The sequence below is a fragment of the Suncus etruscus genome, chromosome 12 (assembly GCF_024139225.1).
Source record: "Suncus etruscus isolate mSunEtr1 chromosome 12, mSunEtr1.pri.cur, whole genome shotgun sequence".
NCBI lineage: Eukaryota > Metazoa > Chordata > Mammalia > Eulipotyphla > Soricidae > Suncus > Suncus etruscus.
The window spans coordinates 77,216,042-77,241,290 of NC_064859.1; the positions used below are offsets into that span (position 1 = coordinate 77,216,042).

The 25,249-nt window shown below is 36.8% G+C and overlaps 1 protein-coding gene and 2 non-coding genes across 3 annotated transcripts; 2 read left to right on the forward strand and 1 right to left on the reverse strand.

The window, feature by feature from the left end:
- Positions 1-7,165: 7,165 nt before the first annotated feature.
- On the reverse strand, positions 7,166-7,298 carry LOC126024902 (U11 spliceosomal RNA). Its single transcript, XR_007500982.1, has one exon. It is a non-coding gene; the product is annotated as a U11 spliceosomal RNA (small nuclear RNA).
- A 10,553-nt stretch (positions 7,299-17,851) lies between these two features.
- LOC126025035 (U6 spliceosomal RNA) lies at positions 17,852-17,958 on the forward strand. The gene has a single exon (XR_007501085.1). It is a non-coding gene; the product is annotated as a U6 spliceosomal RNA (small nuclear RNA).
- Positions 17,959-20,112: 2,154 nt separating this feature from the next.
- LOC126024261 (protein Hikeshi-like) lies at positions 20,113-24,762 on the forward strand. Its single transcript, XM_049784660.1, has 2 exons — positions 20,113-20,699; positions 24,591-24,762. The coding sequence occupies exons 1-2, from the start codon at positions 20,269-20,271 to the stop codon at positions 24,760-24,762; spliced, it is 603 nt and encodes a 200-aa protein (XP_049640617.1). The 5' UTR covers positions 20,113-20,268.
- Positions 24,763-25,249: the final 487 nt, after the last annotated feature.

Here is a 25,249-nt window from a genome sequence, read left to right on the forward strand (position 1 = left end):
TATATCTTAATAAACTTGCTTACTCACTTGATCTCTATGAAAGTTAGCATGGAGGTAGAGATCTAGGTTCAAATTCTGGGTGCTTGACAAATTTCTGGGGGTTGACTATTTTCCTCTATCCCATATATAAACTTTTAAATATTTCTATTGGTTCTTATAAAAATTAAGAGGTTGTTCAATTACAGTGAAAGAAAGGTCTCACATATATGATCTGAGAAAATACAAGGTGGCATTATCTTTTGGATCCCTTGTTCTACCATTGAAAATAGTCCTATGTAATCACATCAAGTCAGTTCTGATCTCCAGCTTTCACTCACCTCTTAGTTATAGAACTTTCAATTAAACTTGCTCTCAAAGTCACTTTCATTTTTAGAATAGACCAATTTCTATAGATAAATTTAACATTTATCATAAAATGACTCACTGTCTCCCCCGGAGTCTCTTAGATTTCCTTTCTCTAATTTCTTTCTTAGCTCAGTAATGTGGTACAACCATTCTAGCAGTACCAAAATTCAGGTATGTTTTGGTTATTATTATTATTATCATCGCCATTTTAGTTTTTTATCTTGTGTATACCACATAAGGTTATGCTCAGGATTTACTCCTGACTCTTCCCAGTCCCAAAGGGCCCAGGAGCCCATTTGTGGTACTAGTGATTAAATCTAAAATGACTGTGTGCAAAGCAAGTGCTGTACCTACTGTATTATCACTCAGTTTCCTGATTTCCTTTCATAACTGAGTATTTTGCAACCCTAAACATGAATGCTTTCATGAGAGGATTATACATAGTATTCATCATGTTTAATGAAAGGTTTAGAATATAGTAGTTTCTTATTAATAGATTTTTTTAAATGATGACAATTTATCAATTTTATTTACTACATTATTGAGCACATTTGTTGGCAACTATTTTATATCTTAGGTAGAAATTAAAATGAGTATACACCTTAGGTATTTATAATAGTATAATTTTAGGTAAAGATAGCCTACATTGGAAAACAACATCAAATTTTTAACAAGTAGATATCTTTTTGTTTTGTTTTGTTTTGTTTTGTTTTGTTTTGGGTCACACCTGGCAGCTCAGAGGTTACTTACTCCTGGCTCTATGCTCAGAAATTACTCCTGGCAGGCTCGGGGACCGTATGCGATGCCAGGATTCAAACCACTGTCCTTCTGCATGCAAGGCATGCTGTCTCTCTGGCCCCACAAGTAGACATCTCTTAACATGCTTATTTTACCTATATGAGGATCAGAACAAGCTTAAAAACCTCCATGAGAGTTGATTTTCTCACTGAAAGTTATTTACTCATTAAAATGCTTAAAATATCCGCACTGGGGAGATAGAGCAGAATTTTGAATTTTGCCTCAGTATTATATGTATAAGGCATTAGGACTTGAAAATAACATTTAAATTTAGTGATCATTTTTATTCTGGCTCCAGAAGCCAACCTAGAGTCTATACAATGTCTATATTCAGTGACTGAACCACATCTTTGGCTTACTACACTATCTACAAAAGGTAAAAATTGTGCTATGTATTTAAAAAGAATTTGATAAGGATCACTTGAGATATTAGATGTGAAATATCATATTAAATAAAATAATTTATGATCCTTCCCTTAATTCACACAGTTTAGATTTAATAGGTACTAAGATACTATTGTAAATAATCAAAATCTATGTTTTGATTTGCATCTCCCTGATGATTAGTGATGTAGAGCATTTTTTCATATGTCTTTTGGCCATTTGTATTTCTTCTTTGTCTAAGTGTCTGTCCATTTCTTCTCCCCATTTTTTGATGGGATTGGTTGTTTTTTTCTTGTAAAGTTCTGTCAGTGCCTTGTATATTTTGGAGATTAGCCCCTTATCTGATGGGTATTGGGTGAATAGTTTCTCCCACTCAGTGGGTGGCTCTTGTATCCTGGGCACTATTTCCTTTGAGGTGCAGAAGCTTCTCAGTTTAATATATTCCCATCTGTTAATCTCTGCTTTCACTTGCTTGGAGAGTGCAGTTTCCTCCTTGAAGATGCCTGTAGTCTCAATGTCCTGGAGTGTTTTGCCTATGTGTTGTTCAATATATCTTATGGTTTTGGGTCTGATATCGAGGTCTTTAATCCATTTGGAGTTTACCTTCGTACATGATGTTAGCTGGGGGTCTAAATTCAATTTTTTGCAAGTGGCTATTTAGTTGTGCCAACACCACTTGTTGAAGAGGCTTTCCCTGCTCCATTTAGTATTTCCTGCTCCTTTATCGAAAATTAGGTGGTTGTATATCTGGGGAACATTTTCTGAGTATTCAAGCCTATTCCACTGATCTGAGGACCTGTCCTTATTCCAATACCATGCTGTTTTGATAACTATTGCTTTGTAGTAAAGTTTAAAGTTGGGTAAAGTTATTCCTCCCATATTCTTTTTCCCAATGATTGCTTTAGCTATTCTAGGGTGTTTATTGTTCCAAACAAATTTCATAAGTGCCTGATCCACTTCTTTGAAGAATGTCATGGGTATCTTTAGAGGGATAGCATTAAATCTGTATAATGCCTTTGGGAGTATTTCCATTTTGATGATGTTAATCCTGCCAATCCATGAGCCGGATATGCGTTTCCATTTCCGCGTCCTCTCTTATTTCTTGGAGCAGAGTTTTATAGTTTTCTTTGTATAGGTCCTTCACATTTTTAGTCAAGTTGATTCCAAGATATTTGAGTTTGTGTGGCACTATTGTGAATGGGGTTGTTTTCTTAATGTCCATTTCTTCCTTATTACTATTGGTGTATAGAAAGGCCATTGATTTTTGTATGTTAATTTTGTAGCCTGCCACCTTGCTATATGAGTCAAAATCTATTTTTACTATCCCCATCACATTTCATGGTAAATGAATACTTTCAGAAGACAGACCTAAAAGCAGGTCTCTATAAAATATTTTTCAAAAATTAATTTCTACCATGACTTAGCCTTCATATCTTAGAAAAAAGACAATAAGCACTGTTCACATTTATTTGTTTTAGTGAAAATCCTCACTCATTAATTCACCCTTTGTATACTTGTGGCCTCAAATTCCTTGCATTTTAATATGCTTAATCAATATTTTATGTCTCATGCATTTTTTCTTGAGAAAATTAATGTTTACTTTGAAAATTCTGAACTTAGAACCTTAGAATGCTTAAGGTGGCCATGGAGATAGTTTAGCATTAATTTCTTTCCTTTAGCATTATTTGGGGGAAGCCAAGGTTTTGAGAGGAGGCTTGACCTTGAGAGGAGTTTACTGTAGGAGGAACTGGATTCTGGACTCAAGTTTGTATGAGCTCATGGGAGTCATTCAAACTCTCTGATCCTGTGTGTCCTTTCCCACAAAAAAAAAAAAAAAAAAAGGAGTTGATAATTTATAATCACCACCAAGACCCACAAAATCCTTAGTGAGTAAATGACTGTAAGGCTAGGATGCATGATGCAAGGTCAGCTTATTTTGATCCTCTATATAATTTTTCTTCATTTCCTGGCTACCAGCTGAATCACAACTTCTTTTCTTGGGACACCTCCAGTGGAGAAAGGCTCTGGAAACACTAGGATAAGAATGGGTTCATTTACAAACAAATTTCTTTTGCATGTACATTTCTTGCTAGAGACCAAAAAAAAAAAAAACTTAATTAATTTGACAGTATCCTTTCCCCCAAAATCTTGTTTGATGACTAAAAGCTTATAGGCAAAAAAAAAAAAAAAAAAAAAAGAAAGAAAGAAAGAAATCGGAGGCCATTGTGATAGCCCAATGAGTAGGTTGTTTGCCTTTTATGTGTCCAACTCAGATTTGAATCCCAAAACCCTATATGTCCCTCAACTCACCAGCAGCGCTCCTTGAGTGCCGAGCCAGAGATGAGCTCTGAGCACTGCCAGGTATGGTCAAAAGCAAAAATTAAGAAACAAAACAAAACTCAAACAAAGAAATATAAATTGGAGGAACTTGACTTTTTAATTATATATCTGATTGAATCTTCCTAGTCACTTCTAAATTCTTATCCAATCTATCCTTTGTCTGGATACACGTGGCCTGAAATTTCATTCAACTCTCAATTTAGCATTTGATTTTCTTATGCTTTTCTACTTTCCTCTGAAGTCTTCTGTGAAGCAAATTAGCATGAGTCTATTTACATTCAGTGATTCCTGAATTGAGCATTTCAATTGTTTTTATGTATCAGAAGCAATTCTTTCTTTGTAGAGAACATATTCCTCACATACAGCGCCTTTCTGTTTTGGAATACTCCCTGGATCAGCCAGTCTTCCATGCCAACTTTGCTTAATTAGCATGGAAGGGTGTGAACCACCAAATTCTCCTACACTGATTCAGAGCTTTGCAGCTCCTATTCACTGAAGAATTCCCTAAGCATTTCAAAATGGAAAGCTGGAAATCTAGATCTAACCCTCACACATCTGGTCAAACAGGAATGGGGTGTTTCAATATGAGGAGGTAAATACCATTTGTGCCCTCTTGCACCGATATTGTGCGAGGTAATCTTCCCACTGCTGCTAAAGGAACGTCTAAACCGGGAACGCCAGGAGAAGACCGGGTGAAACATATAAAAGGCAGACTTGGTTCTAAACCATAAGCATCTCAAACTTGAAGAGGAGGCAAGAATTATACTTACAGTTTTTCCCTCTCTGTCCTTGATGATGATGATAGGCAGTGAATGAGGAGTATTGGATCAATGTCTATTTTTATTTGGTAAAGAGACACAGATTGATATTACTCTTTAGCCCAAATGTATCTACTTATCATTCCAGGGTGGATGGTCTGAGTGTGGATTTTCCCTCTGACTTCACTATCTTCAAGTGATGTCAGGAGTCAAACTAGGATGAGGGTTTTGTTGGAAGCCAGAGAGTTCAGGTCAAGAATAAGGCAAACATCCTAAGTTCCCAGGACAAAATGTGGTCTTTGAGCACTGTTTGCAAAACTCCGACATGAAATCAGCTCTCATTGTGCTGCCAAGCCTAGGGCATGAAGGACTGAAGTTCTCTTGTTCTGAGGGGAACGAGTTTTATAAAAAAGGGGGCTGAAAAGAGTTAGCTCTTGTTTTGGCTCTGGTCACCTCCTCCCTATAGAAGTGCTTCCCTTCACTTGGGCTCAGCTGAGCTTCATTGCAGAGAGGCATAAACAAGTCTGAAATCCTCAGGGGCTCTGGCACAGGAAAATGAAGTCATTTTACATTTGCGGCATGGTTCCAATTGGAATGGCACAAGTCAGAACGACAGGAAGCTGAGCTCTTTGTTTAGTTCTTCTGTGCTTTAGGAGCTGTGTTTTCTTCAGCTTCCTGGAGGGAGGAAGTGGATATGTATGGAATACCCATTTGCATTATATAGTCTTCAAGGTTCTTTTCCCTTACAGAAAGCATCCAGCCTAAATCTTACATTCAGCTCTCTAAAAGGCAGAACAAGGAGCCATTGAGTCTTTGCAGTGGGGCTGACTTTGCCTTCCTCTCTTGACAGAGGGACGGTTTAAATTCCTTTTTTGCAAGGAAACAGACACAAATAATTTTTTCAAGAAGCTTGGGAAAAAGGAGGACAGAAAACACCTATGCAATTGCCCTTGGGCTCAAAGCACCTAGACTAGGCAATATTAGGGATTCTCCTTTCTCCAATTCCTTAAGGTAGTCTCTTCTGAGTCTCTTCTGTGTTTGGTCTCAGGTGGCTTATTCTGTACCTTATTTGAATTTTCCTTCCCCTTGGCTGTCCTTTTCTACAGTTATTTACACTAGCAACTGCCTCTACTTTTCTTTCTTCTCCTGCTGTAGCATCTCTGACTCATCCTTACCAGATTCACTCATCACATCATTTATGCAACCATATTTAATAGACACAAATCCCAGTGGGGAGGATGTCACTCCTACTTTGCAGAGAGGATTTTAAAATGCAGAAACTGAGGAAGTTGCTTAGGTTTGCATAGCTGGTGAAACAGGGAGTCGTCTTTTGTTAGCTCATAAACATTCCCCCTGTGCCTGTCACCAATCAGAATACACTTTGAAACTTCAACCACTATATATATATTTTTTTTTCTTTACTGTTCTCTGGAAATACAATTAAGTACATGCTTTTCTAGGCTGCAGTAGAGAGTGCTCCATGGTTGTCCTAATGTTCTCCAAACTGATAGTTGGTGACACACCTGAAGATTGTCATTAAATCTGGCTTTTATCTTGTCTGCTCAGGACACCTTCTCCATAAGCATTATATTCCTTTGCTCTCAACCAATGGTCTTACAATTACCTTATTCTTTATTTCAGAAGGATACATAGGTCTTCATGAAAATAGGAGTCAACATTCCTTTTGGATAAGACAGAGAGGAGCAAACAGAAGTGAATTTACAGACAGAATTTTTCTTCTCTTGAAACTGGAGTCTGCCATTAAAAAAGTGGGTTACTTAGCTTCTCCTTCAGTGTCTACTTAACCATCTAGTGGTGAGATGCCTGTTGAAATGGAGTTTCAAACTCTTTCAAACTCTAAATCTTAGATATGCATTTGTGTACAAATAAGCAAATTTGAAGACCAGAAGGGAAAGGAAGATTAAGAAAATTACTTCTTTTGAAAGGAAGCTGCATTGTGCTTTTGTAATTTTACAAATTGTCCCATGGCATACTGTTCCAAACACAGTCAGAGATGCTTTGTCAGATGTAAAATGAATTGGTAATTGGCTGTGCCAAATGCCTGCTTGCAGAGATTTCTTCTGTATGGAACAGCCATGGAAAGACTGAGCAGTGATGCCCTGCTGCTGCCTTTTTGGAACTGAAACGTCATCAAGCTCAAAAAAAAAAAAAAAACCACCACGAGTTCCCCTAAAATTTAACATAATCTGGATATGTAGTTTAGAAAAGAAAAATATATAATCTATTTAAATATTCTTCCCTTCAGTTTTACATAAAGAAAATTCCAAAAAATATTTTAAGGATATATTGAAGATTTATGGCAAATAATATATTCTCTTGGCCCTTGCCATCTTATGGTGTGATGAGAGGTATGATGTACAAACATTGGTCACATGTAGTTAAGTAGTACTTGGTAGTTAAGTCAGGACAGTGGAGCTGACAGAAGCAGATGTGTTAAGATTACAGAAAACAAAAGAATGACTTCCTGAGGTGGAGATGTGAGGGCCAGGGATACTTTTTTTGGGGGTGAAGGGGGAGAAAGACACACCAGGACCAATGATCACCAGCTGCACAACAGCCAAAAATTTATGCTTTCAAAATCTCTTGATGTCAATTCTGCACATAGACCAAGCGAGCTGCCTGTTGGTGCCACTCACATCAGAGGCCCCTTTTTAATATAGATAAATTAATGAGACAAATAAGGAGCACCATGGGCAAGTGTCTCTTTTCCAGGCAAAGGGAACACTAATAGCAAAGGCACAAATGGAGACAAGATCTTCTCCATTCTATTAAAGAAGAGGATAAGGAGAATGGAGAGAGTGCTGAGAGGATAGCAAAGACAAAGATTGCTGGAAGTAACAATGGATGCTCTGCATGTCCATACTTAAGAATTCAAACAATACTCTACTGTAATGGAAAATGAGAGGATGTTTCATGAACATGGGAAAGGCATATGACATAGGGCCCATGAGAATAGAGTCTGTTAAAGCGGAGTATTAGAATATCTAAAAGGCAAGATTATTATAGGGAGTGAGGAACTTGTCCAGAAGATCACTTTACTTATTTAGGAATATTGAACCTTAATAACAGAATCCATGACTGATGGGGAGATGCTGGACCTGAGGATTTGGAGAAAGGCAAGATTGACAGCTTTCAAATATGGGTGCTGATTACAAGAAGAGTGTTTGATTTCTAAGAATCTGGGTTTCTGTTGTGCTCTATTGCTCCTTGCAGTGGCATTTATGGGTGTCCTGGAACAAGAGCCTCAGAGTCACTTCACTTAACCTCTGAATCCCTCCCACAGCCTATGTGAACAGATTATCCAGTATTAAGTGAATCAGAGCCTCCATGGTACTTTTCCTCTGACTTCAGTCTAGTCATAAATTTTGGAGTTCTTCCATAGTGAACTTTCACATCCTGCATGGAACACTCTGGCCTCACTCAGCCCTACACCATTTGGTGAGGCCTTTGGTGAAAATTCAAGGTCTGGGATTATGACACAATATTTTTTCCTGGTCTGTTCATCCTTGGCACCGTTTGGGAATAGCATATTGGAACAGGCGGTTCCACCCTACTCAGTCACGTGGATACTCTCTGACACCAAAGTAAATAAAATCATCCGATCATATTCTAAGATCCTACATGTGTGGGAGAGAAATAGACCCAAGTGCATCCCAAAGAATCTGTACAAATCAGAACTCAATTCACGTATGTTTAAATTGCTTTTGGAAAAACAAAGACCATGAAAACCAAAGCTATAAAACTATGTGAATCATCAATCCAAAAAAATCTTCCCTCTAGGCACACATGACACAGTGTTCTTTCCCGGATGCTCTTCCTTCACAAATTATGGAGAAGGCTGACATCCTTCTGGGGAAAGGATTATCTGATTCCACAGGCAGTTAAGAATAACATGTAAATGTCATTTTAGCAGAGTGATTTCTGCATGGATCAAAGACTCACTCAAGTTACTAACCATGATAGCCAAATCCTTTATTTCAAGAAAATCACAGCAAACCCACAAAACTCTCCCAACTGAATTAGCACTAGTGTGGTGTGGGAGTCATTCAAACATTCCTTCCAGGTTAGTAGACTATTTGAAATTTAGCTTTTTAAACTGATGTGCATGTTATATAACCACCACCAGCCACAGGGGAAGCTAGAATCCAAGGTTTCTCAAAATTTTCCATCAAATACTCAGAGCCAGCAACACAGGGTGAATGAATGCTCCTTTGCTTTATAGTGTCATATCTAAACCGTCCTTCCCATTGAATGTCAGAGTGAGAGACAGTGTAGCATGGTTATACTTAGGGATTCTGAATGTGGACTTAGTTTTGTTTGGATCCTGATGCAAATGACTTGTGATGTTTTCTTCATTTACTCTGGTCTTTAATATTTTTTATCCACCACTCGTTTGTCTTATTTATAGAGTTGCTATAGAATTCAAATGAATTAATATATGCTAAGTATCTAAAGAAGATTTGTATACAAATATTCAATAAAGGTGACTATCAATTTAAAATAGAGTTAGACATTTTATTTCAGGAAGTGTGTTTAATTGATATAAACATTAGTTCCTGATTTATATGTTCTCATATATAATATTTCTAACATGTACATATAGATATGAAATAATGCTTTCCAATGGCCAGAACAATAATGCATGGAATTAAGGGCTTTTCTTGCACATGGCCTACTCCAATTTGCTCCCAGAAATTTATATGGTCCCCCAAGCACTATCAAGTGTAATCCCTGAGCACAGCAAGTGAAATCTCTGATCACCACTGGTATATTATGGTCCACTTTAATCAATGCCCCCCCCCCGACCAAATGTAAAATAAAATTTAGTTTTTACCCAAACTTCAAATAGAACTGTCTTTCCAGGAAGAAAATTATGTTTGTGACTGGCTTTACACAAAACCCCTAGTGGCAATGCAGAAAAAGTCTGCCAAGACACAACCTTGATTTGAAAAACATTCAATATGGAATACTGTTCGAGAAAAGGCTGAAGTCCTTTATCAGCAAGTCTTCCCAGGGATATTTTGCTATTTCTTTTCTGCATAATTGAGTGAGAACTAATTCTTTCAGATAATGTTACCTTAGAGTGAATTATCTCTTTATCTTGACTTCATGGTAAATGTCTATGAAAAGATTAATATATTTTCTTGCTTGTTGGGAATAAATTAGTATTCTTCTTAAGGAAAATCACTAGTAGATCTCAGTTCATCAGCTATTGAATTTCTGTAAGACACCAATGAAAATCCTAGAGGAATCTAGTTTAGCACAATGAGGAACTATAAAAAGTCTTTGTCCAATATGGAGATGAAGAAGTTCTGAAAGAACTCTGGTCTCAGTCAGGAGACCTAGAATTGAGATGGCTCTCTCTAACTTATTCTGTACTTTGCCACAAACACGTTTTTATTTTTGCACTTTCTTTCATATATAACAGCAAAGGACTAGGACCAATCCAGAATTACCATGAATAATTCTTCAACTTTCCAACAGTCTACATAGTTCTAGAACTTCGATGATTAAAGAGTTAACTTGGGGGCTAGAAGATAGTGCAGTGGATAGGGTGCTTGCTTTGCATGCAGCTGATCTAGCTATGCTCCTTGACCCCTATATGGTGCCCCAAATTCTTCCAGAATTGATTCCTGAGTGCAGTGCCAGGAGTAAGTCCATACACTGCTGAGAGACCCCAAAACAAACAAAATAAATAGAATTATGAAGTAAAACTTTATGAGGAACATAAAATATAAATCACCTTTTATAGTAGTTATTACCCTCCAAAATTAGGCTTTCTATTTGATCTTCCAATATATACATTATTTGGAGAATTTTCTTTTTACCCTTTAAATAAACATAAAGTTTTGCAGTATTTTATTTAACTTCCACTACCTCCTATAAAGCTAGTATAATCTCATTTCACAGGTAAGAAACTGAAGCATTGAGAAATTATATAATGCGATTCTAGTAAAATATTAAGTTAATTAATTTAGTATTTAAGTTAGGAATTAGGATCCTAAATCTTTAATTTAGTATTTAAAATCAGACTCATTATCTTATAAACCTAATATCAGAGGCTATTGCTTTAAAAATTTGAGTCTGGCTATAAAGCTCTACTTCTCTTTGCTAATTTTTATTTTTTAGTAGTCACTTGATCATTACATAATTGTAATATCAATTATTATGTAATAAAGTTATGTAATATCAATCAATATGATGTGTCTCAGATTCTTTCCCCATCACTGGTCACACATTTCTGATTATGTTTTTAGAAGTGTATGATTTTGTTATGTCCACACTAGGGCCATATATCATGCCTTTATTTGGTTTCCTCAGATTGGCACAGCAGGTTGGGTCACGGTGAGAAGTGTTTGTTTTTAAAATATGTGAAGCAACCAATCTCCAAAATATTTAAATACAATAACTTTTGAAAATTCAAATTCAATTATTTTGCATTCAAAGAAAAATGTCACATCTTTGAGAAGTCTATAAATAAACAGTGAAATGACATTGTTCTGCATCAAGAAATAAATCAAACAAAATATTGACCACAATAACATTGCTTTAATATTATTTCAACATCAATTTGATTTCTTTTGCTTCTGGTGTACATGTGGCTGCCACTGACCATATTAATATGTGGTGAATATGAAGAGAAAGAAAGAAAAAACAGAAGAACTCAGTGGAATTTAAATGTTTGTTCTAGAAATGTCAGGGCCAAGATCCTAAAATCAAGCCCAAGTCCTTTGCATAGCAGACTTGGGAGAATTGACAGAAAACATCATCTTTTCTACTCAAGGAAATGAAGCATAATTTTTTTTCCTGAAATAAAATTTGTTACAAGATGGAATTTGAATACATTATAAATAAATAGCCTGGAAACATATGGATTTGATTTCCAGTAAAATGCACATGCGTTTTGATATTAAAGGGGTACATACTTCAGCAAGATCATTTGGCCTCTGCCTAAACCAGAATATTTAAGAACTTCCAGAGACTTTGCCAAAACCCAGCGGCACTAGATTGTTCTATCCCTGGTAGCTTCCGCTTCAGCCAGTATTCCCTGTTGCCTGGCCAAGTGAAATAGAGAACTCAGCATCTTCTGAGGGGGACGATTGCCAGTCTCAACCCTGGAGAAATGTTCAAGGGCTTCCAGCTGGCCCTCTGAACCAAGAGCACAATTTGAAAATTCTAGAGTCTCTTAGCCTATCTGGTTTGGGTTCCTTTGAGAGACTGGATGTGAAAGCTGCCAGGCTGAGAATAAAATCCAAGCTGTAAACGATTTGCAAACCTCACTTCCTTCTTCTGGGGCCAGGTTCTTCCCACCCAGACAGTCTGCATGAGGACAAAAAAACAAGGGCTATTGTCGAATTAATAGCTCTCTCTAAAAAAATATGGCAGGTGGCAAGATTCTTGGCCATTGATTTCCAGCCAAAACATGTCACAGTTTTTTCCTCCGGGGAGAGGCACTAGGAGCCTGTTGTGAGTCAGAATGAGGAGGCGGCTGTGGAGAGTAACTGCTGCTTGAGCATCTTGCCTGTGACTGATGAGAATTAGTCAATTCTTGGAAAGAGGGAAGAGCTCCTCTTGCTCTGCAACCCACTTCCAGATTATTCTCTAAGTCCTGAGATGGGAGGAATCCACGATCTAATATAATGCACTTCATTTAACATAATAGACATGAGTTGAGGCGTGGGAAAGGGTAAATGCATCCCACTCAGTCTTGTCCCTCAAAAATTTACAAGCTAGTGCAAAATTCCTCTGAACATGCTTACCAAAATTTAGTTCCTGGAGACAAGCATTCAAACTTGTAACAAAATCTAAATTTTCTCTTATTCCGCATGCAGAGATACAGTAGATGGCTGCCACATACTAAACTTTAAGAAGTTATCTAGTAAAGTACAGAGATAATTTTTAAAATAGCTTCTTAGAATTTTAATGACTAGTACCCAGCCATTCCCAAGATATATCTGACCCCACTATTTCCCACAATACCAGTAGGAAAGAATAGCTCAGTTCAAGTAATCTACTTTATACTCTACTGTGACAAGTTTGAGATCTAAAAATGATTCCAATGCATGAATTTAGCAAAGAAAACATTAGGAAATGTAGGTTGTCTTAAAGAGTCGATATTATCAGTTGGGTTTTATGGATAAAAGTTCTAGCCTCTGTGTGTTCCCCATCATACACTTAATGATGAAGAAGACCTTTGAGAGATGCTAAATCATGAAGATAACATCATGAAAGGTACCTTATAAATTATGTTCTGGTGAGCTCCTTAGCTTTCCACTATGTTGAGGACACAGAAAACAGAAAATCTCTCTGGACTAACAGTTCTCAAGAGACACTATACAAATTCAGTTGACACCTTGATCTTGCACTTTCAAGTCATCATTATTTCAAGAAATATTGTTGCACTTGGTTATGAAATTTCCATTCTGTATTTGTCCTTAGAGCAGGTAAAATGATCCAAGATAATTGATGAAAATTTACAAATGAAAAATATAGGCATGACCTTTAGAGACCAAGAAAAAAGTTATTATGGTTATTAAGTTGAGGAGAATGAAGCAACCATGCATGGCTTATATAGAAAATGGGTGGGAAGAGCATCAGTGATGAAAGGGGCTAAAACCATCTTGAGATTTTTAAACGCTACTCAGTACTTTTTAGGTTAATATGATAACATCTAACGACAGTTTTCTCTAATTTCAAAGTTTCTGGTATTTAACACAATGTCCTTTTTCATGCTTGTACAATTAGCTAATTTCTACTGCCTTTACTTAAGGTCACAAAATTTAGACTTACCTGTATTGCATGTTTCTGAATATATTGAATCATGAGTTGTATTTTAGAAATATTTATTCCAAAGAATATTTTTGTCCCTGGGACTGAAAATGAACTTTTTGTGTTTGATTTTGGGCCATACCTACTCCAATGCTATATGCTCAGGGATCTCTCCTGGCAGGACTCAGGGAACCATATGTAATGCTGGTGATAAAACTCAGGTTGACTGTGAGGAAAGCAAGTGCCCTGTCTCCTGCACAATCTCTTTGGCCCCTGGACATTGAACTAATAGAAATATTTAAGGAAACACAAGCTGGGTGAAATTCAACAGTTTGTGTTGGAAATATTAAAGAGGAATACAGTGAAGTGATATTAAAATGAGTAAACTGAAGAATTTCCTGTAAGGAATGAAACCAATGGCAGTGATCCTGTTTCGAGGGAAATTCTTTGTCTATTTGCTCTATCAGGTACAAGGATCTTCAAAAAACGTGATGCAATAGATTCAGGAAGGTTTGTTTAGGATCCAGTTCTAATTTTAGCCCAACTTACTATATAATCTTGGGCAAATGGTTCCCCTGTAAAGTGAAGACGTTATGCTACAAAATGCAAATTTTAGCTCTAATATGCTAGCACTCTCTTCTTGTTAGCTAATGATTAGCATTATATTAAAAGTTAAATTGGGGATTAGAGAAATACACAAAAATTAGGGCATTTTTCTTGTATTTGGCCAACCTAGGTTCAGTCTCTGTTACCCCATTAAGTCCCCAGAGTCCCACCAGAAGTGATTTCTGAACACAAAGCCTGGAATAAACACTGAACCATATCTAATTTGACTCAAAAATTGAAAAAATTAATTAAATCATGTTAAGCTTTGCATAACCAAGAGACCAAAAGAAAAAGAGGGAAATAGACAACTAAAGTGTGTTCAACACAATTCTATAACAATAACTCTTCACTTTTATTAGCTGTCACATCAACTTCATAAAAGTTTAATTTGTCTCATTTTACGTGTGAGCAAACTGAGGTTGAGAAAGTTGTCTCAAAAGTTTATTAAGGGCTGTAGTACATGATATAATATGATATCCAGAAATAAATCTTATTAAGGTCTTTTGTACATAGAACACTGATTAATATACCTACCTTACAAAATGAAAAGTATGCTGTTAATGGAATAGGAAATTAGATGAAAACATGCAGAGGGGAAGTGATTCCTTAACTGTTTTCTTAGCACAGAACTATGGAATCATGGTGTAGTTTATATAGTTCAGTCCTTTTTTTTTTTCCTTTGGATTTTTAGGTCACACTAAGCCGTGCTCAGGAGTTAATCCTGGTTCTGCACTCAGAAATTGCTCCTGGCAGGCTCGGGAGACCTATGCTTATTTTGCATGTGGCTGGCCCAGGTTTGATCCCTGGCATCCCATATGGTTCCCAGAGCCAAAAAAAAAAAAAAAAAAAAAAAGAATCTACTTCTTTAGGGTGAAAGACAGTAAGTGCCAGGAGAAAAGTTGACTGGAACCTCCATCTCACAACTCTGTTGCCTCTTCCTCTTGTTTCCCATTGCCTAGTTCTATTTCAGCATTGTCAGAAAAATCCTGGAAACTTGTCCTATCCACTTTGAGATATATCCACTTTGACTCCACTTTAAGAAATATACGTTTGGAGAGAAGCCATGTGGTTAATTTTAGATTCAGACAGAGCAATTGCATGCACACCTGAAGTGCTAACTGCTCAAAGAAACCATATAGGTGTTCCAGATTAGTGGTCAAGGTAGTTAAAGATCAGTCTGCTGGAGTTTCCATCACAAACATCATAGTTGACATTTCAAAAACATCACAATTGGCATTTGTTATTGAGTGGCTTAAATAACCAAAATTTAATTCTTACAGTTTTGGTGGCTGGAAGTACAAGGTTAAGCTATCTGCAGTTTGATTTCTCATAAGGCTTCGCTTCTGTTTTGTGCAAGCCCATGACTGGTGTAGGTTTTTATTTATTTATTTTCTTATTAGGGTATTAGTTTACTAAATTTAGATCTTATCTATTTAGACCTTTTATGATGACAATTATTTCCTTAGAATTTCTATCTCTCTGGGCAGGAGTGATAGTACAGGGGTAGGGTGTTTGCTTCCATGCAGCAGACCTGGGATAGACCCTTCTTCAGCTCCCAGCATTCCTTCCATATGGCCCCTGAGCCTTCTAGGAGCAATTTCTGAGCACAGAGTCAGGAATAACCCCTGAGAGTTGCCAGTTATGGTCCAAAAACAAACAAACAAACAAATAAGCAAAACAAACAAGCAAACCTAAAGAAGCCCTATCTCTAAATATGGCCACATATTTAGACATATCAAGACAGGAAATATTTTGGAATACAAAATAAGCTCATTTATAGAAACTTTTTTTCATAATTTAAGATATACTAAACACCATGTTTACAAAGTTATCTTTAGTTGAGTTTAAAGAATACAATGTTCCAGCACCAATCTTATCACCAGTGAGAAAGAAACTTTTAAAGTGAAATTGCCATTGCAAATATTTTATTTATTTTTAGTTTTAAAAGATCTTTATTAATGTATTTATGACTTACAAATTGTTTTTCAAGAGTATTGCAATATCCCTCTATGTACATACCACAACTACTAACAATGTCCTTTTCACCATTGTCAAACTGATATCTTTTACCTGTTCCTCTCACTTCCCCTTCTCTTTTATCTCTGGTGGCCATCATTTTCTGTTAAGAATCTAGAATATTTTTGGTTTGACTTGTTAGCTTATTTTAAATGATAAAATCATGAGGCTTCTTAGCAATGAGATGTCATTTAGAAGCACTTAAAATAGAAATTCTCAACTCAAATTTTACATGGAATTCCTTGGACAGACATCCTAAAATGAAACTCCCCTAGGATCTAGTCAGAAGAAATCGAATATAAGGTATTCGTATTAACAATGAGTGCGCACAGAAACAGAAATATCTGTATATATATCAATTTAATTTTCAATGTTTGATCTCTCTGAATAAATGAGAAGTAATACTTATGCATGTATGTATATATGTGTGCACATATATGTATCTTGTACATATGCATTTATTTATTGATCTATCTAACTATATTTCTATTTTATATTGAGAGAGTTTTATTGAATTCATATAAATTTGAAAAATGGTAATTCCAAAACTAATGGATTTGATTTTCAGGTCAGAGATACAGGAAAACATTAAGGTGGCAGCTTGAGTTCAAAGATAAAGACTTTGGCTAAATTTCCTCTTTTTTCCACGAATCTAGTTCTTTTTTTCCATAAAGTATTTAAATTATAATATGAGATTTATCTATGCTGTGGAGTTTTATTAGAGTCTACTAATTTAAATCTGAATGTCATCTAAAAAGTATCCTCACAGAGACATTATTTAGGCAGATAAATGTTTTACCAAGTATCTTGGTTAACTGTCTCCAAGTCACTTTGACAAAATTAACCATTAAAATTGTTAAAATAATAATTATCATTATTACTTGGAACAACATTCTACAATGCTCAGCTGCTTTTCAAGCTCATTTCTTAATTCTTGCTCCTGATGGTGCCAAAATCCAGGCCTCATCTATGTAAAGTACGGGGCCATATTCTTTAGCCCTTTAAGCTATCTCCCTGGCCCCACAATTGGCATGTTTTGATAGTTCCTCTCAAATTTCCACCATGTAGTCATGGTTGAGAATCTGGTTTAGAATCAGAGTATTGGAGCCAAAAATAAGATCCAAATCTGAATACCTTTGTCATCTGATCAGTTTCTCCATGAACTTTTTTTTTCTCCTTTTTTCAGGAACAAATTTTCAACAGTGCCTATAATATTTCATTCAACAGTTTCCATGTGTGCCATGTAGATGTTCTATCTAATCTCATAAGATGCAAAGGTGAAGAGGCAATTTTGTCACTGCTTAAGGATGTTACAGTTGAATGAAGATAGCAGACATTAATGGCGCCATTATAAAAATGTAGTAATTACCGGAGAAGGATGAAAAGCCAAATCTCTGTGACCCCAGAGAATATTCTTAAGTTAAAAAAGGGAGTGGGAGAAGCAGCCTCAGCAACAGAAAAAAAAAAAAAGCAGCACTGGAGATTCAAAGATATGACAACTGATGGAACATTCAGGAAATGGCAAATAGTCTGGTGTTGGTGAGTCACAGAGTTCATGTGAGGAGTGATTTCAAGGTAGATCAAGATTATCTGGCTAATAGTCTTGAAAACTAAACTAAGGAGCTTGAACTTGCTATATAAACTCACTATTTTTAATTTTAAAAATACTTTAAAGTAATAAGAATGCACATAATATTTAATATTTCTCATAAAAATAACACAGATATTTTAACATGAAATATTGAAAAGAAACAAATAACTGAATTAGAAAAGATAAAAGCAGATTTAAAGCTGATTTAAAAATATAGAGATTCGTGCTCGCTTCGGCAGCACATATACTAAAATTGGAACGCTACAGAGAAGATCAGCATGGCCCCTGCGCAAGGATGACACGTAAATTCGTGAAGTGTTCCATATTTTTTTAAAAAATAAAATAATAAAAAAATATATAGAGATTCAATTATGATGCAATGAATTCAAAAAAATGACAATGGTGACAAGGATGAGAGAAAAGATAAGAAAAGGCAGCGGGTGAGTTCAACTATGGCATTTAGGTAACACATTTGCAGTAGTATAGACAAAAATCACATTATGTTCCAGATATTTTACCTGATGCTTGAGAAATGGAGAGAAACCTGATGCCTGGCCTCTGCTAAAATGGCTAACAGGTAACTAAGACACCATCTTTTACAATAACTATGATTTTCCAAAAGGTATAGAAGGATCAGTGGAGGAACAAGTAATGAACTGAGACTAGAGCCACTCAGAAATTTGTCATTTAAAGGACATTTAGTAGAATGAGTTAAAGAAATTGAAGGAAAAGGCCATGGGGTAAATGGAAAGAAAGTTAGATCCAAAGTTAAATTAATGATAGAAAACTTGCTGGGTTAGTCCATGTGTTTTCTAACATGAAGGTATTTTATTACCCTGCAATGAATAACATAGGAGAGGCTGGACTGATGGTTCATTAGAATAATATACAAAGAAGCATTATAAAGCATAGTGAAAATAATCTTTTGGGGGACTCTCTTCACTGTGCAAATAAAGCAAGTAAAATTGGAAGAATATGTTAAGATAATGCAGCAATTTGGAACTGAAACTCAGGTTCTGTTTCCCAATTCAATGTCCTTTTAATATGCCATATATATTTTCAATACAGAAGTATACTATTAGCATGTGCTGCATATTTTATTTAGGTTATTCCACTTATGATCAAGTTGTGATGATTAACTTTTCGTAGTTGCAACAAACTGAATCTCCTTTCCCAAAATGCATTGAAGCTTTGCAGTAAACCTATTCATCTTATTCCTCTAGGACTCATCATTAATTCTCTCATCATCTCCAGTTTTATTATTCTCTTCTTCCTAGGGCACAAATGAACTCAAGCATTGAATTGCTCTATCATTCCAGATACTGAAAGTTTAATTTCAGAAGTTTGTTTAGACCAGAAACACTCCCTTAACTTCTGGCAGCATCTGCTGTCGGCATGCTTCATGGCACACATGGATGCAGCTTCATCCATCCGGTCAGTATCCATTTCTCATCCCCACTGAGAATCACATTCAACCAATGACACACTGGATGTTTGATACATTTGGCGTTACTTGTCCCGGAGAGTGATTTGCTTGCATGCCTCAGTCCACTATTTCCTAGGTTCAGATGAGTAACACTTAGGGAGTGAAGAAGGGAAACAGTCCAAATGCGAACAAAGGTTTTTTGAATTTGCAGGTATTTTCCAGTATCTTAGACAACTTTGTTACTTCAGTTTGATGGATGAATTAGACTTTAACGGGGACTGCTTGTTTGGGTCCACTTTTCTGAAAATTGGCTCTGTTATGACATTCTGTCTGAAAGCATCAGGTTGCATCTCATATTGTTGCATCTCATCCCAGTTCCTCTTATCTTGTAGATAGTTCAAACACCAGCCATTAAAGTCACGTCTTTCAAAGGAGGACCATGGAATCTGATGGTGGATGTTTTCTGCTCTCAATACCAACAGATCCAAGTGACAGACTTCGAGAATCTCTCATCTATAATGATTTTGATGCTCAGGTGAGATGAGTGAACACTTATAAATTGGTGCCTCTAAATGGAAATCTTTAATTTCAACAGCTCAGCTTGTCAAGGAAGTTTAAAAAACTCTCCCAAGTCAGGAGGAGGTAGAGCACTTTCCAGATGTGACCCCATATAACATTTGAATGACTCAGCCCTCAGCACAGGTAACAAATAGCTAAGGAGACATGCACTGATTTATGCAAATGTGTCTCACTGATGTGGCTATTTTGGGAGATAAAAGAGAGATCAGAAAGGAGAAAGATGTGAAAATAATTCCAGCTGAGTATGTTAGGGAAGTATGATTTCCTTTGAAATTAGAATAAGAAAAAGATTGCATGTTCTGATTCTTTTGAGTAGCAGGATTGAAAAGGGGGGTGAAAATTTCAACAGTTCTTTATTCTCTAGATGCACAGTGGTTTGGAGAATTTTGGAAAGAATTTTTCTCGTATGTTACTGTAAGTAATTACATTAAGGTAATAATAGCAAATTACTTAAGATATCTTAAATGGCACGAGCTCCTCCCGCTGCCTTCTTCGTCGCGATGTAGGGGAGTGTCGCAGGTGTCCTGCTGTTGCTGTTTCGGAAGGGGGATTGGACTCAAGTAGGGCAATCCCCACCCAGGTCTTCTCGTGGCCGACTTTGGGTCCCTGCTGGCCCAAAAGCCGCCAGCGTCGCCATGTTTGGCTGTTTGGTGGCGGGGAGGCTGGTGCAAACAGCAGCACAGCAAGTGGCAGAGGATAAATTTGTTTTTGATTTGCCTGATTATGAAAATATAAACCATGTTGTGGTTTTTATGCTGGGAACAGTCCCATTTCCTGAGGGGATGGGAGGATCTGTCTATTTTTCTTATCCTGACTCAAATGGAATGCCAGTATGGCAGCTTTTAGGATTTGTCACCAATGGAAAACCAAGTGCCATCTTCAAAATTTCAGGTCTTAAAGCTGGAGAAGGAAGCCAACATCCTTTTGGAGCCATGAATATTGTACGAACTCCTTCTGTTGCTCAGATTGGAATTTCAGTGGAATTATTGGAGAGTTTGGCTCAACAGACTCCAGTAGGCAATGCTGCTGTATCCTCGGTAGACTCATTCACACAGAAATCTTGCAGGCTACCTTTGCTGACCACAAGGCTCTGAAATTAGATGTGAACTACAAAGCCACACAGAAGAAAAACTTTAACAATTGGAAATTAAACACCCTGCTACTGAACAACCAGTGGGTCCAAGATGAAATCAAAAAGGAAATCAAAACTTTCCTAGAAACAAATGATAATGAAGACACAAACTGCCAGAATCTATGGGACACAGCTAAAGAGGTCCTGAGAGGAAAATTTATAGCTCTACAAGCACACATCAGGAAGGAAGTAGGGGCATACCTGAATAACTTAATGACGCAGGTCAAAAAATTAGAAAATGACCAACAAAAGGAACCAAAAATAGGGAGACAGAAGGAAATAACAAAGCTGAAAGCAGAAATCAATGAAGTGGAAAACCAAAAAACAATCCGAAAGATCAACGAAAGCAGAAGTTGGTTCTTTAAAAAAATAAACAAGCTCCAGATCTCCAGGGCTTCCCCGGGCCACATGCCTGGGCAAGCCGGTGAGTTGGGTCCCTTGGTGGAGCTTGAAGGTACCCTAGGCCTTCCCCCATTATCCATTCAGCTCCTTAGGGAGGGTCTGGGTGGGGCTCTGAACTTCTGGCCTCCCAGTTTCTTGAAGTCACTGGTAATCTCTGTCCAGTCTAAATTTTCAAGAAACATTAATAGTACTCACACAAGAAACATTAATAGTACTCACTATGTTTTTATGTATGCAGAATGTCCATTTTGTACTCTGCCCTTTTGCATACCCCTATATATTTCTCTTTAACTTATTTAACTCCTATCATCATTACTCCTCATTTACCGTTTCTAAACTAATTACTGTAGAGTCCTAAGTCACAGACCAAAGTGGTGCCCTGGAGTTAACACCCACCCAACTATTTCAAAAGGCATAAAAAAGACACATATCTTTTCAACATTTTATGGTGTTTTCTTTGACGTCTATAAACTTTTGCTGAATATTTTCTTATACAGTGACGATCCCCCCCCCCAATGTTTTTTATCTTCTCTTTGTGAACTGCTCAATATGGAATTTGTTGTGAAAGAATCCCTCAGTATAATACTTATGTTTGAACCAAGTCATGGGTCTTGTTGGAAATGTTCTTACGCCCCCATATATCTGATAGCACCACGTGGCTTTATTTCTTGTTTGCTTAGGCACACTAAAATGGGAAAATACTATACATACCAATAAGTTCTTATTTAATAGAGATAGGAACACACAAATCTTGTAGTGCAATGAGACCTTATACCCCGAACATTGACATAAAGACCTGGCACAGGCCTCAGAAGAATGGGCATTCTCCATTCACCCCTTGATCTACAGAAGACATTTACAAAACATCCAAGGTTGTATATAACATCACCTGGAGGCATTCCTTTACCAGGGAAGACCCTACAGCTGCTCTGACAATGATCTACTCAAAAGAGACACCCCTTAACACTGAGAAGACAACAAGAACAATGACCTGCTTACTGGACAGGGCTTGCTGTATTGCCCCTTAATTGTTAGGTTTGTCTATAACATCACCTGGAAGAATTCTCTACCACGGAAGACATCGTCCTGCTCAAAAGAGACTTCCCTTAACACTGAGAAGACTTAACAACAACCTGCTTACAGGACAGGGCTTCCTGCATTGCCCTTTTATGGTGAGATGAAACGAGAAAACACCCCACATCATGACTTCAATGTAGGACATGCAGATTCCAGAATCTTAATACAGAAACATGATACCAACAACAGAGACTGTGTGAAAAGTGTGTTGGCACTACAGACAATGTCTTGCCTGGGGCCTAGAGCTGGTCTTGTGCCAGGAAACTTCAGGGGTAGGATCTCTTTGTATTTAGGCCAAGATTACTCCTTTCCATGCCTCTCATATTTTGGTGGGCCTATGCAAACAACAATTGCCACTCTAACACCGTTTTTACTGTACTCCTTTGACTCTAATCCTTAAAACGCACCCACTTAAAATTTGAGGTTAACTTAAGCTAATATGCATGTACATGGAAATGTAAAAAATACTATGCCTCTAATGTTTAAGGAGTTATGTAAGTTTGATGGCTTTAGATTGCCTTGTGTGCTGTTAAGAAATATTATAATGTGCTACAATCTGGGGACTTGAGGGACAAAGTAATTGCACATGGATTCTGTTTTATTTATCTTAATGTTCTTTGGCTGAAAGTTCAAAGTTAAGATATCAGCAAGGGGACTTCTTCTGAGAATTATGTTATGGGTGATTGTCCCTCCACTGTAACTTTACCTTGTCCTCTTTCTTTGCATCTTTTGTTCTCATAATTCAAAATAAAAAAATTAAAAAAAAAAAAAAAGATATCTTAAATGGAAGGTTGGTTTGCATAACTTAGTTTACCCAAATTGAAGGTGTATTGGAATACCCAAATTGGTGGTGCAATTATATTTGCACAAAATATAATTAACAGTATTGCAATTTATTGTACTTCAATAAAAGTAGGGTGGAAAAAACAGATGTAATTTCTAGAGAATGAGAGCTCACAAAATGTAGAGCACAATGGTTTTTAAAATCATCTCAAATTTTAACAAGCCAGTCACATAAACAAGCCAAAGTTCTTACTTAACAAAGGAAGCTTTGTCAAGACCAGCAAAATCATTTACTGATCCACACTTGTCATTAACTTCATAAGTAAAACCAGAGAAGACCAGTGGCTTAAAACAATAATAATAAAAAATAATACATATGTATTAAATGACTGAATTTGGAATAGTTTATCATCCAGCATATGAAACTGTTACAGGAACTAAGAATATGAATGAGTAATGTTGAGAGTGAAATAGACAGAGAGGTCAGATTCAGAAAGATTTTGTAATATAAAATGGGAAATTGGTATCTTATTGGAGATTATGTTAAAGTACTAAAAAATTGCACACTGCACATCAAAGTAACACAATTAAGGTTGTGTTATAGAAAGATTAATTTGCCTACTTGTACAGAATAAATAATTGAGAAAAATATTTGAGGTAAAATAAGATATATTGAATTTAACCTGTATATATTTTATTTTATTTCACTTTTTTCTTCCTTTTTATATATTGAGATCAATACACATTATTGTACATATTAAAGTATTCTATTACAGGGGCTGGAGTGGTGGCACAGTGGTAGGGTGTTTGCCTTGCATTTGGCTGACCCGGGACGATTGTGGTTCGATCCCCCAGTGTCCCATATGGTCCCCCAAGCCGGGAGCAATTTCTGAGTGCATAGCCAGAAGTAACCCCTGAGTGTTACCAGGTATGGCCCAAAAATCAAAAAAGGGGGGGGGTTCTATTACAAGGAACAGTGTTCCCTGTGTTCCTAAAGTGTTCTATTACACTTAACTCTCTACTAGTGGGAATAGAGTTATATATTTGACGAGTTCCACAGTAGAGGCACTGTCAATTGTAATAATGTCTAGAAGTAGAAACTAGAAAAACCTGGAATAAAATGAAGGTTTTAAATGAAATGAAGTCCAATTATTTATATCTGACATGTCTTAAAGATAGGAAACATAATTTATTAAGACAAAGGAGAATCTCTCTACAATTGTTGTGCCAAAGTCTAGAGCATGAGGTGAGAACAAACGGAATTTAATAAACTAAATCTTAACTTGTACTTGCTGAAGCTATAGACAGGTAAAATTCAAACAGGATTTTAGTGTCCAAATGTTAGAGATGTGGTCATACATCTCAGATGCACAAAAGAGCAGATGATGTACTGAAGAATAGTTGAGAGTCCTACTTTGGAAGTCTTTAAGAGGATGGAAACCATTGTCAGATGACTTGCCATAAAGGAGAGAGGGCTGTCTGATATTTAGGAGGTTAGTGAGCAAGAGAGAAATCTCCAGTGGGAAGATTCTTCGGGTAATCAATTTTGACCTAGGCTTCCAGAGTAATTGTCAGTTACAACCAACTGTCTTTTGGAAGCCAGCAGTTAGCGGATGAGAAAAGAGAACAGTTTTTGCTAAAACACCTCCTCCTCCTCAGAGTAGTTGGCATCCTGTGTTGCCAGTCTCCAGCTGTCTGTCTAGACAGAGCCCAGATTGAACCTGTGAGGTACTGAACACTGTGATCTAGGCCTCCTCACTCTTGGCTCACTGCAAAGTGAGCACTGAGAAGGACATTGATAGCTGAAGCAATTGGAGCCTCTTTTGCCTATTAGCAATTGTTGCTCTCCACAAACAGGGAGGTCACTGCTAACCTTATTGCTCTGTCTCCAGTTATGCTTTGGGTTTAGGCTTAAAGAAGCCTTCCCTTTCATGCTCCTGTTGATATTTTTTCCTCCCGCATGATACCATAAGTTGCACAGGCAGACAGCTCCCTGCCCCATGAACTTCTCAGTCAATAATGATTGATAACCATTTTCAAAGGTTGAGTGCTCATACATCCAAGCTCTGGACTGCGTATTCTCTCATCATTATAGTTCACATAAAAATTCTGTCAGAGAGTATTAATTCTACTTTCAAGCTTAGTAGGAATGCAAAGTTTTTAGAAGTAAAGTAACTTGCCAAGAATCATACACCATAAGTGAGATGGAATCAGGATCACTA